Source organism: Perissodus microlepis, chromosome 7 (assembly GCF_051167445.1).
Source record: "Perissodus microlepis isolate ML-2025 ecotype Zambia chromosome 7, ASM5116744v1, whole genome shotgun sequence".
Classification (NCBI taxonomy): Eukaryota; Metazoa; Chordata; class Actinopteri; order Cichliformes; family Cichlidae; genus Perissodus; species Perissodus microlepis.
The window spans coordinates 37,271,103-37,289,000 of NC_140467.1; the positions used below are offsets into that span (position 1 = coordinate 37,271,103).

Sequence of the window (17,898 nt, forward strand, 5' to 3'; positions counted from 1 at the left end):
AAGAAGTGAAGATGATAAAAGTGATGTGCTTTTTTATTGATTTTTTTCTGCTAATTTATGCAGTCAAATGGTGAAATATAACAGCACCATTAGAAATGATTGTTGTATATAGTGGTATGAGACTAGAAGCGTGTGTTACCAAAAACCTGTAGCACAGGGGTCACCAACACGGTGCCCGCGGGCACCAGGTCGCCCGCAAGGACCACATGAGTCGCCCGCGGGCCTGTTCTAAAAATAGCTCACCATAACAACTTACAAGTAAGCTGCATCTATTTTTATTTTTTCTTGCTATTTTTTTAAATCACAATTGCATTGGTGTTAATTTGTTAGAGATAATATATAAAAAAAATGTTTATTATTAAATATTAGATCATGATCTAATATTTAGTGCTAGCTGGTCTCCACGGAAACAGTTGCCGTGAAGACCAGCAAAGGCAAAGGTGAGGAGATGAGGAAAACATGGCGGAAAAAAGGAAGAAAACATATAATTTTCACAGTGAATGGGAGGAAGAGTTCTTTTTCACCACTGTGAAAGATTCATGTGTGTGTCTCATTTGCGGGGCAACTGTGGCAATGGCAAAGCGGCACAACGTGGAGAGACATTTCCGAACGTGTCACACAAGCTACCATGCTAACTACCCAAAGGGCAGCACACTGTGAGCGGAAAAGGCCCGCGAATTAAAGGCAGGTTTGAGCAAACAGCAGTCTTTTTTCACGAGACCGGTGAAAATCTCTCAAAAAGCAACCGAAGCCTCATTTAGAGCTACACATTTCATGATTAAGAAAAAGAAGGCATTTTTAGACGGGGAGGTTTTCAAAGAAGCAATGATGATAATTGCAAAAACTGTGCTTAAAGACGAGAAATATGGAAACGATGTAATCTCCACTCTCTCCGATGTCCAGCTGGGGGCAACTACAATTGTTAGAAGAGTGTTGCGGGAATTGCCGTCTTGTGTGTGACTGGATGCAGTAAGGAGTGTATGTGATATGTGTGTGAGCATGCGCGTGAAGGAAACGCGGGGAGCGAAAGAGGAAAAAGAGAGGGAGAGTGTGTCATGGGTAGAGAAGGCGACCGGGAGCAGCGTTCTAACGGGCTACAGCCTATGCAGTGTGTTTTTCGAAGTGTGCAGTACTGTTATTAAAGCCTCATCTCTTCTGTACTCTCCGGTGCCTCGGCTGATTTCTGTCTGCCTCACTACTCCACAAAAGTGAAGGGAGTTAACCCCGAAGGAGGACAAACTTCGGCCCTGGAGGAAGCATCTCCCCTCGCGTCTCCCGACCACGGTCAGGGGACTGACGGCGAGGAATGGTTAACACTGGCGACCACGAAGGGACCCTCTCACGTTGTTAAAGGAGTGGTGAGCACTGAGAAAAACCGACAGGCTAAAGCGGCTAACGATAAAGCCGAGTGACCGTAATTACAAGTGTATTAGCCCGTAGCTAAGCTAACTCGCGATGGCCGCTGCTCGCCATTCACGTGAAAACTACGGACTTGAGACCAATTATTCCAACCCGTTCATGTCGCTGACCAGTGTCTCCGAGGGTGCCGCGAGCATTAGGGAAGCTAACAGAGACAGAGCTGTGACTAAATGTGAACATATGAACCCATTCCTGTGTGGCGAAAGTTGTGCTAACACACACGCTAATGGAGAGGGTGTATTCGCGCCGCCCGATGGTCCTGCCCAGCCGCAGTTTTCCCGCACGAATCCCTTCGTTGATGCTGAATGCCGCAGCTACGGCCGTGAGAGAAACACAGGCAGCAGCATGAACTATTATCCAGCTCCTACTCCCCAAATGAAAATCCACTATCCAGACTCAAACCCATTTTCCTCCGCTCACACGGACAGTTTTGTACACAGCACACCGGCTCAATTTAACGCAATGTTAAATACACCCATGCAATGTATGCCTTCCAGTAGCCTTAATGAAGCCATAAGCTATGGGCGAACCACTGCACAGCATAAACCCCGCTCGAAACCAGGCAAGACCCGCTGTGTGCCCCGTCAGCCCCCATCTGACAGTGAAGAGGACGGTGATCCTAGAGAGAGAGTCCCCACCCTACGTCCGGGCCAATATGACGGCACCACACCGTGGAAGGAATTTCTGCACAGGTTTGAGAGCTGCGCTGAAGCCAACTATTGGTCAGAAAAAACAATGACAACTCAGCTTAAATTCTGCCTAGTTGGAGCAGCAGGGGCCATTATCCACAGAAATCCCCGCTCATCCAAATGGGATTACCGCCGCCTGGTGGACGAACTGGAAACTGCATATGGCCCTTCTTCTGACCATGCAGCCGCTGTTGCTGTAGAACTGAGGCAGCGAGTGCGTAAACCTGGTGAGCCCCTGCATGTTTTCAGAGATGACATTTATGGGAAAGTGGCTGTTGCATATGGTGATAGAGCAGAGATTGAACAAGACTCTATAGCTGTTGAAGTTTTCACCAATGGGCTGGGTGATGCAGAAATAGTACAGAAGTTGCTAGAGAGGCACCCAGCCACACTTGCCTGTGCATACGAAATAGCCCACCGACACGAAACCACTAAAAGGGCTGCATCTTATGTAACCAGTGCCATGCAGCAAGGAGCCCGTAACGCAGCTGAACGCCGGCCCCAAGCTGCTGTCGTCAGAGAAAAAGACAAAGATGAGACTGTTGCTGAGCATGCACCTGCAGCTAGCCCCTCACCGAATCGTTTTGTCCCACACACACCCTCAACTACACCGAACAATCACCGAAACTTTAAAAGGAGTGGGGTTCGCTGCCATAACTGTCAAGGTTGGGGCCATGTCCAAAAGCAGTGCCCTTCCCCTCACAAAACCACCAAGGCCTTAACATTGAACAGTAGCCCTTGGGACAGCCCAAAACCCACCGTGCTCCACCTTAAGTGCCAAAGCCAAGAAATGAGTATCCCCATGCGCCTCTACGAAGTGGAGGTATGTGCTGTTTTGGACAGTGGGGCGTCCAAGTGAGCGTGCTGCCGCTGCCCTACTACAACTCCATCCACCCAGACGTGAGGCCACCACTACAGCCCTCAGTTGTTAAGACCTTGCTTGGTGTGGGACCTGGGGACGTGCCGGTGCTAGGTGAAGCCCAGATACCTGTCAATATCAACAATCGACAGGTGGATGTTGACTTCCTGGTGGCAGATATAGCAGGAAATGAGGTGCTGCTTGGGCATCCCTTCCTCACTCAAGCTGAAGCACGTCTTGATTTCGGCAAACGCCGCATCATTCTGTTCGGTGAAGAGGTGCTCTACTACCAAACCGAAGCCAGTACAAAGTCACATGCAGTGAGAATAGCTAGAACTGTGGTGGTGGAACCGGGGCAAGAGTATATGGTGAAAGGCAATGTGCATCCTGGTGCAGCAGCTTGAGGTGACATGATGCTTAGTCCCACCAAAGGTTTTGTTGAGAAGCATAAAGTACTTATCGCCAGAGTCCTAGTCAACGCACAGCCTTCTAAAGCTGTCCCACTTCGCCTTTTTAACCTTGGCAATAAAGCAGTAACAATTAAGGAAGGATCCATTGCCGGGCTCCTCCAGCCAGCTGAGGCCATGGAACCCTCCATGGTCTCCCCAGCTGCAGACTCTCTGACCAGCCCTCCTGTGGTTCCTCTGCATCTGCAGGAGCTCTATGCCCAGAGCTCCACAGACCTCAATGACTATGAACAGCTCCAACTGAAACGCTTGCTTTGCACTTATGGACATGTGTTTTCTACAGGGCCTGCTGACCTGGGCCGAACCAGCCTTGTGCAGCATGACATCATAACCCGTCCTGGTGCCCCAGTCAAACAAAATCCACGAAGAATGGCAGGGGAAAAGCAGCAAAATGCTGATCAGCAGATCTACGACAGTCTACAGAGCGGTCTCGCCCAACGCAGCTGCAGCAGTTGGGCCTCGCCCATCGTTATGGTGCGTAAGAAAGATGGGACATACCGCCTCTGCATTGACTACAGGGCTCTCAACGACCGCACCATAACAGACGCCTACCCGCTGCCCCGCATCCAGGACACGCTGGACACACTCTCAACTGCCAGATGGTTCAGCACATTAGACCTCGCATCAGGCTACTGGCAGGTTGAGCTGACGCCTAGAGCACGCAGGGCCACCGCTTTCTGCACTAGGACAGGCCTCTTTGAGTGGAACGTCATGCCATTTGGACTATGCAATGCCCCGGCGACGTTCCAGCGGCTGATGGACCGCGTCCTGGCTGGCATGCAGTGGGAGACCTGCCTGGTCTACTTGGACGACATCATCGTGCTGGCTAAGGACGTGTCGGGGATGCTGCAACGGCTTGGCCAGGTATTTTATAGACTTCAACAAGCTAACTTGAAACTGAAACCTGCCAAATGCTGCCTCTTTCGCCGCGAAGTTGCTTATCTTGGCCATGTGGTATCCGAGCATGGTGTGGCTACCGACCCCAGCAAAGTTCAAAAAGTTCAGATGTGGCCCACACCTACGTCCATCCAGGAGGTCAGACGCTTCATCGGCCTGGCCTCATATTATCGCCGGTTCGTGAAAGATTTTGCCTCTATAGCCGAACCCCTGCACAACCTGACCAAGAAGAACGCACATTTTCAGTGGCATGCTGAGCACCAAGCAGCTTTCGACAAGCTGAAGTGTCGACTCACCTCTGCCCCTGTTCTTGGCTATCCACTTGACCATGGAGAAATGACACTAGACACTGATGCCAGCGACACTGGCATCGGCGCGGTGCTGTCACAGATGCAACAGGGCGTGGAACGTGTGCTGGCATATGGCAGTCGTAAGCTATCAAGAACTGAACAAAACTACTGCACCACACGACGTGAACTACTAGCCGTCGTGGATTTCACGTCCCATTTTCGCCAGTACCTCCTCGGACGGCCTTTCAAAGTGCGCACAGACCACAGCAGCCTGCGCTGGCTAACAAAAATGAAAGAGCCAGAAGGACAGTTAGCGCGATGGCTCGAGAAGCTTGCCGAGTACAACTTTGAGATCATCCACCGTCCAGGTCGAGTGCACACCAATGCTGATAGCCTCTCCAGAAGACCCTGTCGCCAGTCCTGTCCATGCAGAGTGCAGGACCCCCCCAAGCATCTCGGGGGGACCAGTCATCGGGCAGTCCAATGCGAGTTGGACTCTGACACCAGCTCCCTGTTGCTGAGTCCGGTGAGGGTGGAGGGACAACCGGCTACTACAGCGGTGTGTCTAGTGGGGGTAAGTCATAACACCACTACACCAGAAACAAAGACTTTAGACCAAACTGCTCTTACAAAGTCAGACATTTTATGTCAAAACACTCCTACCAACACAGACATCTCAGAACAGATAATTCACACTAGAACAGACATATCACACCAGAACATTTCCACTAATACACACACTGTAAAGCTGACTGAGAAAGTATATGTGGCTAAAACCCTTGATACTGCTTCTCTGTTTCACGGCTGGACCATGGGGGAGCTGAGCCAAGCCCAGGACGCTGATGCAGACATTGCACCCATACGCGCCTGGATGGAGGCCAGCAGTGAGCGCCCCCCATGGACTATTGTTTCACCATGCAGCCCAGCCACTAAGACATACTGGGCTCAATGGAAACGGCTCTACTTCAGAGATGGAGTTCTGGTCCGTCGCTTCTACTGCCTTGACGAGACCCAGTTCTATCCCCAAATCGTACTGCCACGCAAGCTACAACCAGAAGTGATGGGCCAGATGCACGAAGGGCCAGTGGGTGGACATTTTGGTGTCGAGAGGACTGTGGCCAGACTACGAACCCGATTCTATTGGTATCACATGAGGGAAGACGTCGCTCTTTGGTGCCGTACTTGTACCAGCTGTGCATCCAGGGCCCAACCCCAGAAGACACCGCAAGCTCCGATGGGAACTGTCCGGGTAGGAGCCCCAATGGAGCGCGTTGCGCTGGACATTATGGGACCACTGAATGAGACGGAGCGCAGAAACCGATATGTGCTTGTGATACAAGACTATTTTACAAAGTGGACTGAAGCCTTTCCTATCCCAGATGAACGGGCTGCAACCGTTGCCGAGGTCGTTGCATCTGAGTGGGTGTGCCGCTACGGGATACCTCAAGCACTGCACAGTGACCAGGGACGCAATTTTGAATCTGATGTGTTCCAGGGGGTGTGCAGTTTGTTTGGCATAGACAAGACTCATACAACGCCATTCCGACCCCAGTCAGATGGCCAGGTTGAACGTTTCAATGCCACTCTCCAGAAGATCCTGGCCTCCACAGCAGAGTGTTGCCATTGGGACTGGGACCTGATGATCCCGTACGCTGTTATGGCCTACAGGGCGACCAAACACAGTGCTACAGGTTTCACCCCAAACTTCATGATGTTTGGCCGAGAACTGAGTGAGCCGGTGGACCTTGTCGCAGGTCTACCTCCTGATCCAGACAACCAACCCTCAGCTCCAGAGTATGTGCAGCAAATGCGTGAGCGGCTGGAGCTGGCCCACCTCATCGCCAGGGAAGCCCTGGGTGAGTCAGTCAAGCGCGCAAAAAGGCAATATCACAAGAACTGTTGCCACACACAGTATAAGACTGGAGATCCTGTGTGGTATCTCATCAAAGGAACACGTCACATCAAGAACAAGGTCAGAAAGTTCCTCCCATCGTATGAAGGACCATTCTTTGTCCTGGGGCAATTGGATGACCTAGTTTATCGGATCCAGAAGAACCCAAGGTCTAAAGTGAAAGTTGTCCACCATGACCAGCTAAAGCATTATCGCTGCCGCGAACCACTGGACAATACCTGGGTCCTTGATCAAGCTCATCAGTGGCCACCTACAGAGGTCCCACCACCAGCTTTAGAGGATGACCCAGCAGACCGTGATCTGGGTCTGCACAGTCTGTTCTCTACTGCAACTGGCAATGGCCCCAGCTCCTCTCAGCCTTCCGTCTCAGTTGCAGCTGATCCCGCTCTGGTTGTGGTTGTCCCATCGTCCCCTTCCCATGTAGACCATGAGAATGGTGGGGGTGTGGTGGGTGAGCCAGACCACCTGGGCCAGCAGTTTCAGCGACCAACTCGTCGGCGCAGAGCTCCAGACCGGTATGGAGTGTGGATCACTTAGCTTGGTTTACCTACCATGGACCGTTCCAAGTAGGACTGAAGATTCAGTTCAAGTTTAAATCGTTTCAGCCTCCTACACTGTTAGCTACAATGGTTTAAGAGAGCTATATTTTTCATTGTTCCAGTGTTTACATTTAAAAAAAAAAAAAGAGTGAGTAAAGTATCTGAAGGACCTACGGGGTTATCTACATGCACTTATCCATTTGTATTTGTGCCTTCCTAGATGCTAGGATAAGTTAGTTATTCCCGGTCGCCATGTAATAGTTACAATTGTGTAATTTCTTCTCTACTTAACAGCCCTTGAAATGCTTTATTTTGCACATGTATGTACACCTTACTAGAGTCAACGTCTTTGTCACTGAAGTGCACTAGTTGATACTATACCTCACCTTATATGCGGTAATGGCTAACACTTTTATCTCCTGTGGGCTCCAAGTGGTAAAGGGGATTGTGTACCAGTTTTATGCATTACAATGCTGGAGTGGAATTATTGTTTAATTGCCATCCAGAGTGGGGGTAGTGTTGCGGGAATTGCCGTCTTGTGTGTGACTGGATGCAGTAAGGAGTGTATGTGATATGTGTGTGAGCATGCGCGTGAAGGAAACGCGGGGAGCGAAAGAGGAAAAAGAGAGGGAGAGTGTGTCATGGGTAGAGAAGGCGACCGGGAGCAGCGTTCTAACGGGCTACAGCCTATGCAGTGTGTTTTTCGAAGTGTGCAGTACTGTTATTAAAGCCTCATCTCTTCAGTACTCTCCGGTGCCTCGGCTGATTTCTGTCTGCCTCACTACTCCACAAAAGTGAAGGGAGTTAACCCCGAAGGAGGACAAACTTCGGCCCTGGAGGAAGCATCTCCCCTCGCGTCTCCCGACCACGGTCAGGGGACTGACGGCGAGGAATGGTTAACAAGAGTGTCGGCTATGTCCGGGAACTTGGCCGATCAGTTGGATCAGGATCTGGCAAAGTGCAGTTGGTTTAGCATCCAGTGTGACGAGTCCGTGGACAGCAGCAGTACAGCACAACTGATGGTCTTTATCCGGATGGTATTTGATGGTTTCTCCACAAAAGAAGAACTTCTGACACTACTGCCGCTAAAGACAACTACGAAGGGAGTTGACATCTATAACGCGGTGAAGGAGTTTTTCGCGAAGAAAAAGGTACCGTTGGAAAAGCTGGTATCAGTGACTACCGACGGGGCTCCTGCTATGATCGGCCGACATACGGGATTCATCGCTCACTGTAAAGGTGACACAGAGTTGCCAAACTTCATGCATTACCACTGCATCATTCACCAGCAGGCGTTATGCGCAAAGGTGATCGGCTTCGAGCACGTCATGACTCCTGTCGTGAAGATCATAAACAGCATCCGCTCCAGAGCTAAACAGCACAGAACATTCAAGGTGCTATTGGAGGAGCTGTCAGCTGAATATGGTGACCTGCTACTACATACGGAAATCCGGTGGCTCAGCAGGGGACGGATTTTGCTTCGTTTTTTGTCACTTTTGGGTGAAATCAAGGAGTTCATGCAATCCAAAGGGGAAGACACATCTCTGCTGGAGGACACTGAGTGGACACTTGACCTTGCGTTTTTAACAGACATTACTGGGAAACTGAACCATTTGAACTGTGAGCTGCAAGGCAAAGGTAAGACTGTTGCTGACATGATAAGTGCTTTAAATGGATTTAAAGCCCAGATGAGCATTTTCTCTGTGCATTTACAGAGAAAAAAGGTGCTGCACTTTCCCTCTGTGCAGATGGTGCTGAAAGACAATGCTTCTGCATCTGAGACTTTTGACAAAGTTGTAGAAAAGTACACTCAAGTCATAAACCGACTTGGTCAAGAGTTTGAGAACAGGTTTTGTGACCTTGATCAGCTTGAGCCATGTGTCTCATTTGTTTCCAATCCTTTCATGAATGTGGACACAACATGCATTGCTGAGCAACTAAGTTCAATGTTCAGCTTGGATGCTGGACAGGTGCAAATCGAAATTGTAACATTGCAAAATGACATCCACCTCAAAGCCTATCAGGGTGCACCAAACTTTTGGTGCCTTGTTGACACAGAAAAGTACAGTGGTGTATGCACAGCAGCTATGAAGGTTGCCAGCCTGTTTGGTTCAACCTATCTTTGTGAATCAGCCTTTTCTGACATGAACTTCATCAAGAACAAACACAGAACACGCCTCTCTGATGCACATCTGCAAGACTCACTCAGAGTTGCAGTGTCAAGTTATACCCCAGATTACAACACACTGGTGAACAGCATGCAATGCCAGGTTTCCCACTAACAGACAAAGAAAGCCATATTAGATGTTCTCAGTGGCAACATTAGTGTCATGTCAAAGTTGAATTTAATTATTGAAAAACAAATGTGTTTGTTAAGTGTAACATGTGACAATTTGCTTTAAAATGCTGCCAATTTGGTGAAAAGTTCTGTAAAATTTGAAAGTTGATTTTTTGTATGTTACATACATACAAAAATAATGTATGTAACAGTGCATGATTTGTTAAAATTTGTTAGTGGTAAGTGAAAATGTTGTAGAAGTGATCACTTCGAAATGTAAATACTTGCAGAGATTTATAGAAATAAAGCGTTGCATATTGATATTTATGTTTCCTACCTTGTTTCCTACTTGCATTCTTTATAATTATGGTGAAAAATAATTAACATAATTAGTGTCTGTACATAGATGAATATCATTAATTATTAATGATAACACATAATTAAGTTAAACTGAGGAAATTTGTTATTTGAGAAGTGTGTGTCAAACTGGTAGCCCTTCACATTAATCGGTACCCAAGAAGTAGCTCTCACTTTCAAAAAGGTTGGTGACCCCTCCTGTAGCATATAGTATGTGTTTTCATGTGCTGAGCCTTCTAATGAGCAGTGTTGGGAAGGTTACTTTTAAAATGTATTCCACTACAGATTACAGAATACATTCCCCAAAACGTATTTTGTAACGTATTCCGTTACGTTACTCAATGAGAGTAACGTATTCTGAATTACCTAATATATTATCATGCTTTTTACAACTACATTAATGTACTATTGCTGTGTGATTTATTACTATTACTGAAGGTCCGCGGCTCCGAACCGTAGTAAAGGGACCTCTGGCTAATACGTCGGTTCCGTGTGGGGCTCGTAGCCGAAAAATAGTTTTACTTTGTTGTCTGGGTCAACTTTGCTAGCGAGATACAGAGAGAGGCGTTGAAAGGCTGCTGCAACGGAACTTATTGTTTCGGAGGAAAACACGAACACGGTGTACAGTCGAGTCTTAATAGTTTACTTACAACTGGGCTCGTCAGGCACTCTTCTTGGCTGCAGTGGTTATTATTATATTTACATGCTTCCAGCTCCCGTTTCTGCTCTATGACAACTGGTAGTTTTCCACTCTGCTTTTTCTCCCTCCTCGCGCTCACAGACACATAACGAGTATGGCAGTCCATTCTCCCTGCAGCACGGACTACACCGCCCATGAGGCCACATTCTTTAGGGCTATGCCTGTAGCATTCTGCCTATTAGCTTAGCACAACAACAACAACAACAACAAAAAGGCGCTCTCTCACCCAGGAAACACACAGTCGCAGAGAGAGTGCGTAACCCTGTAACCATGGCAACCGTAATGCTGCCGTCTGGAACAACAGAACATCACAGCTGTCAAACAAAACCCAAACAGTCCTGACCCGCCACAATATGAAACAGGAAAATACCGCCGTGTAATCCATTTATTTCAACAAAGTAACTGTATTCTAAATACCACCTTTTTAAACGGTAACTGTAACGGAATACAGTTGCTCATATTTTGTATTTTAAATACGTAACAGCGGTACATGTATTTCGTTACTCCCCAACACTGCTAATGAGGAATGTTGGAGTGTGCTATTGGACACAGACTCAAATGTGTTCTTTATTCACTGAAGCTGGAGTATTAGGCTACGTTCACACTGCAGGGAAAGCACATCAAATCCGACTTTTTTGACCCTTTGCGACCCATATCCGATCATGGTATGACAGTCTGAACAGCACAAATCCGATATTTTCAAATCCGATCTAGATCACTTTCGTATGTGGTACTGAATCCGATACATATCTGATGTTTTAGAAAGCAACTGCTGTTTGAATGGTCATGTCGCATTAAATTCGTCTTTTACGTCACTGACACAAGACAGACGCCAATAATCAGCGCCAGAGAAAACAAACGAGAAAGCATGGCGGCCATTGTTAAAGCACGGGCTCTCTTTTTTTCTCAGTGTCCTTCTCTCTCTAATTAATTTGTCAAAATTCTGTCAGTTACGACTGTGCAGAAATTGATAGACTGCTGCAACAACACCTACTAGCTCTGTAGCCGCCATTTTTACTTCCGCAAACAGAACGCGTTGTGTGTGACGTCTTCTTTTGCACATGCGGGCCGCTTTGAGGGCCGTGAACCGTTCACACTAGAGCGCGTTTGCTGTCACATTTCCTTTGTAGTATGAACAACCAGACAAAAAAAATCGGATTTGATCAAAAAATCGGAATTGAGCATTAAGACCTGCAGTGTGAACGTAGCCTTAGATCAGATTAATGTCACATATATACAGTGAGCTCATCTTGACTTTGAAGGATACCGCAGTAGTTTTTTCCCCTACCCCAATGGATTTCTATAGAGTTTAAAATGTATGCCAGCACAGCCAAAGGTTACTATTCTCTTTATTCAACAACTTCTCAGGAATCATTATCTTTCACCCTCCAAAATTTCATTACTGCTAGCGTGCCAAGTCACAAAAATGCATTGATAAATTTAATCCATCATGTATGCTTCACCAACATGACTTTATAATGTAATCACTGCAGCTGCCCCGGTATCAAAAAGCTATTGCACACTCAGCACTAAAAAGATTCTTATGAGAATATACGTAACTGCAGTAACTGCAACAAGTGGACAGTTAAGCAAAGTGTGATATCACATTTGTAGATGGCTACATGTATAGACTCGCACAATAATATGGACACATTTAGAACAGAACGAGTGTAAATTAAGATGTGTAGGAGGCAATCACAATCTCGATCGAAAGTGTGATATCCCAGAGGGATTCTCTTATATTTCAGAAGAATGAGAGAACTTGTTCCAAGAGACTTGAAATTAATTTCATGACGTGTTTGCCCTGAGTTTGTAAATGCAAGGTGGTCTTACTTCAGATTTCCAATCCTCTGAAAAATTATTCTGTTTTTATTTAAATGAAACAAGCAATTTTTACTTGTGACTGACTTCGTAATGATATTTGGAGGCTATCGCCCTTAATTTTGCCCTCAGTTTCTTTTTATGAGCAAAATAAGCTAATAATCCATATGAATCACATGTAAGCAATACATTTAATATATTATTTATTGCATTGTGTGTCTTAAATAATTAGACAATGAGAATTTCAAGCTATAAGTATAAAGCTTAAAGTCATTTACTGTCATATGAATAAGAGGACTCTATGCAGTCCTGTGAAAATCTAAGTACACCCTAAATTACAGATTCAGTTACTTATAAAACCATCTGTAGCAGGAATAACTTAAAGTACTTGTTTTCTATATGACTTTGTAATGCCCTCACACTGTTGTGTGACTTTTACTGGGTCATTGCAACACCTTGATTCTTTCTGTTGTCAATGTTCTATGCTTCATTGTACTGAGATCATTGCCCTGTTGCATGACCAAAGTGAAGCTTCAGCAGTTCATCAGATTGCCTAGCATTTGGCTCTAGAATAGTTTGGTGCAGGGGTCCTGTGGCTGCAAAACCAACCACCAACCACCAAATCATCATCACTAAAGTGTTGTGCTTGACAGAGGTGTTTGTGCCGATATGATTTGTTTGTTTTTTGCCAAACATCTTTGTTTTGGTCTCATCTGTTCAAAGGACATTGATCCAGACGTCTTGTGGTTTCTTCAGATTCAGTTTTGCAAACATAAACAGTGCTACCATGTTCTTTTTAGAGAGAAGAGGCTTGCAACACTTCCAAACACACACTTCTTCATTTTTTAAAAAAAATCATACTGTCATGAACTTTAATATTTAATGTGCTAACTGGAGGCTGTAACATTTGAGGTATTGCTCCTGGGTTTTTTGCAGTTTCTCTGAGCTTGCAAGGTCTGACCTCTGGGTAATTCTGCTGGGGCATCCACTCATGGGAAGATTGTGTCATTGTGTTAACAAACAACTGAATGCTCCAGACCAGTAAATTGCCAAAGCCTTTACTTTTATAGTCCGTTGCATAGCATCCTGCGAAAACAATCTGTTTCACTCGACTGTTCATGGATTGTTTTTAAACATCTGCTTCTCCATATGCATATCTGTATATACACTCCCTGTATAACCTCCTTTATCCTTCCCACCTTTTCACTTTCTCAAGTTTCTCTATCATATACTGATTGTCTCATTTCTTTCTCTCCAGACGCTGCAGATGGGTATAAAGCATTTTTCTGGTCTGTTTGTGATGTTGTGTGTGGGCGTGGCTTTATCTTTGCTGACCACCATAGCGGAACACATTGTGTACAAGCTGGTGATCCCAAGGGTCAAGGAGCCACGCTTCAAATACTGGCTACACACAAGCCAGGTACGGACCAGACTCACACTCAAACACACATGTGGTGACCGTGACTGTGGTCACACTATAATTTAAAAATAGTTTGTGCAAGCAATTATGAAAAATCTACTAAGATTTATAAAATGAATAGTTTTTATCTACAGTTTCTGGTTTTGCAAATTTTGTGCATTTGTTTTTTGTTCTTGCTTTGTTGTTGCTGCTTATGGTAAAGTCTTTCAGACACTTAAAAATCAGACACATCATTTACAGTAAGCACATGTTGTTGCTTGTTTTCCAGAGATTACACCGGGCCCTCAACTCAGTCTTCACAGATGACAAACTACCGACTATTACAAAGCCTGAAAAGAGGTACTGTTATTGTCTTTAAAGTGTGGGCATTGTATTATTTCAGTTTGGTCTTTCATCATCTATACTTGATGAAACATCCATCCCTAAGTGACTGATCCGAATCTGATCTGAGCACATATGTGTTGTAATTATTTATGAATTGTTTGGAACATTTTTTTTGTTGCCTTCATCAGCACATTACAAAAAATCAGTATATTGTGCAACAGATCCATTTTAAACACTTTACACCAGTTTTTGTTGTTGTTGCTGTTTTTCGCAGGTGTGATGTAAGAATTGTTTATTAAATGCTGCTTATTTTCCCATCACTTTGGATTTTTAAACACAATAACATAGTTACATATTACAAACGAAGATGAAAAATGCTCCTAAATGTGATGCATGCTTAATAGACCACATTGACTGAGACTAAAAATGCAAACAAGGTGTTCCTGTAAGAAGCCAATATTTGAAAGTTAAATGGTGCATTGGCCAAATTATAAGCTGAACAGTAAGTGACATCAATTAACATCCAAATGGAAGTTAAGGGACCCATTTTTAATCAAAAACTAAATAGAAAGGTCAATCTGTTGGAAGCCAATTATCAGTGAGGGAAATTGAGAAAATAATCTCACGCTGACGTCACGTGGTATTGTTGAAAACAGCGGGTGAGAAAGGGAGAATCAGTAAATCATGAAAGCGTCTTTATGTAGGCACTTTCAGTGTCCTTTGCATGGGGCCATTTAATTGCACATATTAGTACATATTAGTTGCATACACTTTAATACTGTGTGCCATAGCGTAGCCCTGCCCTCTTCACATTTAACCATCAAGCATCTAATCATACCACCACCCTTTGTCTTGATTTGGTTTTACTTGGTCGCCCCTTAGAAGCAAAATAAAGTTCCATTTTATAGTATAGTATAGATTGTCCTGCATATTCACATCTACTACTCACTCCACACTGAGAGCACACTCAGGTGGAGCACTTAAAGTGAGGATTAAATACACTTAATAATTATGGAGCCGAGGCCATGTGAGGGATGCCTGTGGTAATGAGGATGGATTGCCTACTCTTGCATAATTATACTCATTCAATCAAGTTATTCTGCATGCTGTCTAAGAGTCAGAAATTATTACCGTCTCATTGTCAGTGCTCTGCCGAAAAACTTGTGTGGCAAAAGTGTCTTTTGTGCAATCAGAGCACTGAAATCAGATCTTCCTGTGCAGGATTTTATACTCTAGACAGTTTCAGTTAGAATTAAACTGTGCGAAACGATGCCAAAATGCATCATTATCAGTCCTAGTCTGTACTGTATGGTACTGAAAATCGCTATACAGGATAACCAAATGGAACACATGGATGGAAATTAAATTGGAAATCACTACCACTTAGGATGAAGCTATAGCACATTTCATTTCCTAAGTGTGTTAACTGGGATGTAGGAAAACCCACAGACAGCAGAGAACACTGTCTGTGTGAGATAATTAGCAGCAGTGTCTGTAATACCGTGAAATATTCTCGGATGGCCAGTTAAGATTGCATGCTTTGGTATCAAGCACAGTGTTAAGGTCATGAAGCTCTGGCAATGACTGACAGCCAGGCTAAAATAGGATTATCTGTCGCTCTGAATACACCAATGATATCAGTTACAATTCAGCTACAATACTCTGTTTCAGTAGTGGAGAATTGTTCCATCTCTTTAATACCTAATACTAAGTACTAAAAACGTAATATCTAATACTAAAATTACGTAAATTAGTTGGGTTTTTTTTTTAATAAGCAGTACACTTATTTAACATTGTATTTCATATTATTTTATTTACAGTTTTCTTTTTTTGTGGCCTTCCATTTAATATGCATTATTTTATTTTATTTTGTTTTTATCTGAGTAGGGTTTTCATTTTCTAATCCCACTGTCTCATTTAGGAAAATTTAAAATGTAGATATGATTCATGCCATGGCTGACATGTGCTTAGATGGAATTTGTGGCATGTTTTTAAAAACCTGCTGACACAGGTCAAAATAAGAGACAAAAAAACTGTAAGCTAGTTTTAAAGTAATTTACTTGAGACTGGTGTTCTACGCTGTAGTCCAATGCAGCGATTCTATATTTTGCTTAATAAAAGACACCCTCTGACCTCAGCATAGCAAGCTGCGTGTGTCTTGTTTTGACTGTCGATAGAAACATCTGTACTGATATACGGGCTAGGAAAATAAAAGTTACTGGTGAATAAAATGCAATTTAAAAAAAAATCTTTTTAGCTTCGAGAACTGCTGCAGGTAAGTGTAAGTAGGGAGAGAAAACTTCACTGATTGACATAAGATGGAAAAATAACTGCAAGTACTGGAAGTTGTGATTTTCAATACTATCGGATGCTGTTTTGGTGTATCCAAGTTTTGTTTTGGCCTCTCATATAAAGAATATAATTCAAATCGAGTGCATCTTTAGTTCAGGCTGGAAACAAAATCAAGCTAATAGTTCAGCCATATGCATTTGGCAAATCTCTTGCAGGGCGTGCTGTTTAGGTAATTTTAACTTCACACTTCAAGCTGCTTTGCAACCAACCTCTACCCCAGCTTCTTTTTTATGTAATGTGTCACTTAATGTCAGTTATCATTGATGATTCTTTGAATCTTTCTGCTTTTGGCTTTTCATATATGTTGGAAGGGTTGTGAGAATTTCAATGGAGGACCAAAAATCTAACCTTTAATCCAACCAGTGGTAATACACAGAAAGGCAGCATTGAAGCACAAGTAATGCGGACATAGGGCAGGCAAAATTCAAAAACATGACAAAATATCATACAAGAGGAAACCAGAGACTAAAAACGTGGGCCGAAACAAATAAAAACACCAGGAACTCCAGAAAAAAGGGTACAGGAAAAAAAATCACTAGAAAACTGGACTAGTAGTAACAAGACAATATGGGAGAACAAATGGGTGTATATATACTGGGGTGAGTGATTAAGTAATTGGACACAGAAGAGTAATTGGTAGTTTGGGAATGGATGTAGAAAGCAACGCCGGTCAGATTAATCAGGTCATAGATTATAATTATCAAGGATGGGAAAACTACTAAAGGGAGGAAGTAAAACTGATTAGAATACACAAAGACTAATGATTACAAAATATAACAGGAAATGACTTGAACCGGAACATAACACTCCAAAACCAAAGGTGAGCAACTTTCCAAAACTTAAATAACTACACATGGAAACAACAGTCTTTCTATACATACATCTTGATTTTAAAGCATAGATCCAGTACATTATTATAGAGGAAAGTTGTCTCAGGCTGGAGAAAATAAATAAAAATGTGTGCTATGTGAAGAAGACGTTCTAATGTTGCAGAAAAATAATGATTCGAATTTTGACATGACTTCAGTGTGAGTTGCACACATTATGTTGCACATTTTTCTTTCTGACCTTGATAAGCATTATATTTTGTGGGTCACTGCATGGTGGTAATTTCTACAAGGGCAAAAAAAGTAAAGTCTGTGTTCATATATTTTCCATTGAAATGGTGTGAACACTGTTTCAATCATTGTACCAATTCATAAAAGATGAAGGGGCCGCTCTCAGAGTTAACACCCTGAATACCAAATCAAGGAAAATTGCTTAGATGGATGGATAAACAATGAAGGAATCCAGCTTTTTAGTTAATGCGAAAGGAGGAAATGCTGTAGAATACTAATGAAAAAGAATCATCTTTATTTATCTCACACTTTTCAGAGCAGTGGAAGTGCTTTAAAACAAACAATAAATAATCAATAATATAAGCAGAAAATGGTTGAAAAGAAGGATAATATATGTCAGTTAACATTAAAGTATACAAGTCTATAAACTGACTCCTTTTATTTCACCTTTGGCTTAAAAGCCTTAATTTTCCACAAATGCTTTAGTGCTGACAGTGCAAAGACCTCATACCTCTA

The 17,898-nt window shown here is 43.8% G+C and overlaps 1 protein-coding gene across 1 annotated transcript in view; it reads left to right on the plus strand.

Moving 5' to 3' along the window:
- The window catches only part of grin3a (glutamate receptor, ionotropic, N-methyl-D-aspartate 3A), a 65,489-nt gene that overhangs the window by 39,595 nt on the left and 7,996 nt on the right, over positions 1-17,898 (plus strand). The window contains exons 8-9 of the mRNA XM_084934865.1: positions 13,487-13,648; positions 13,917-13,987. Of these exons, the coding sequence (XP_084790991.1) occupies positions 13,487-13,648; positions 13,917-13,987 (233 nt within the window). The remainder of the gene's footprint in view (positions 1-13,486; positions 13,649-13,916; positions 13,988-17,898) is intronic.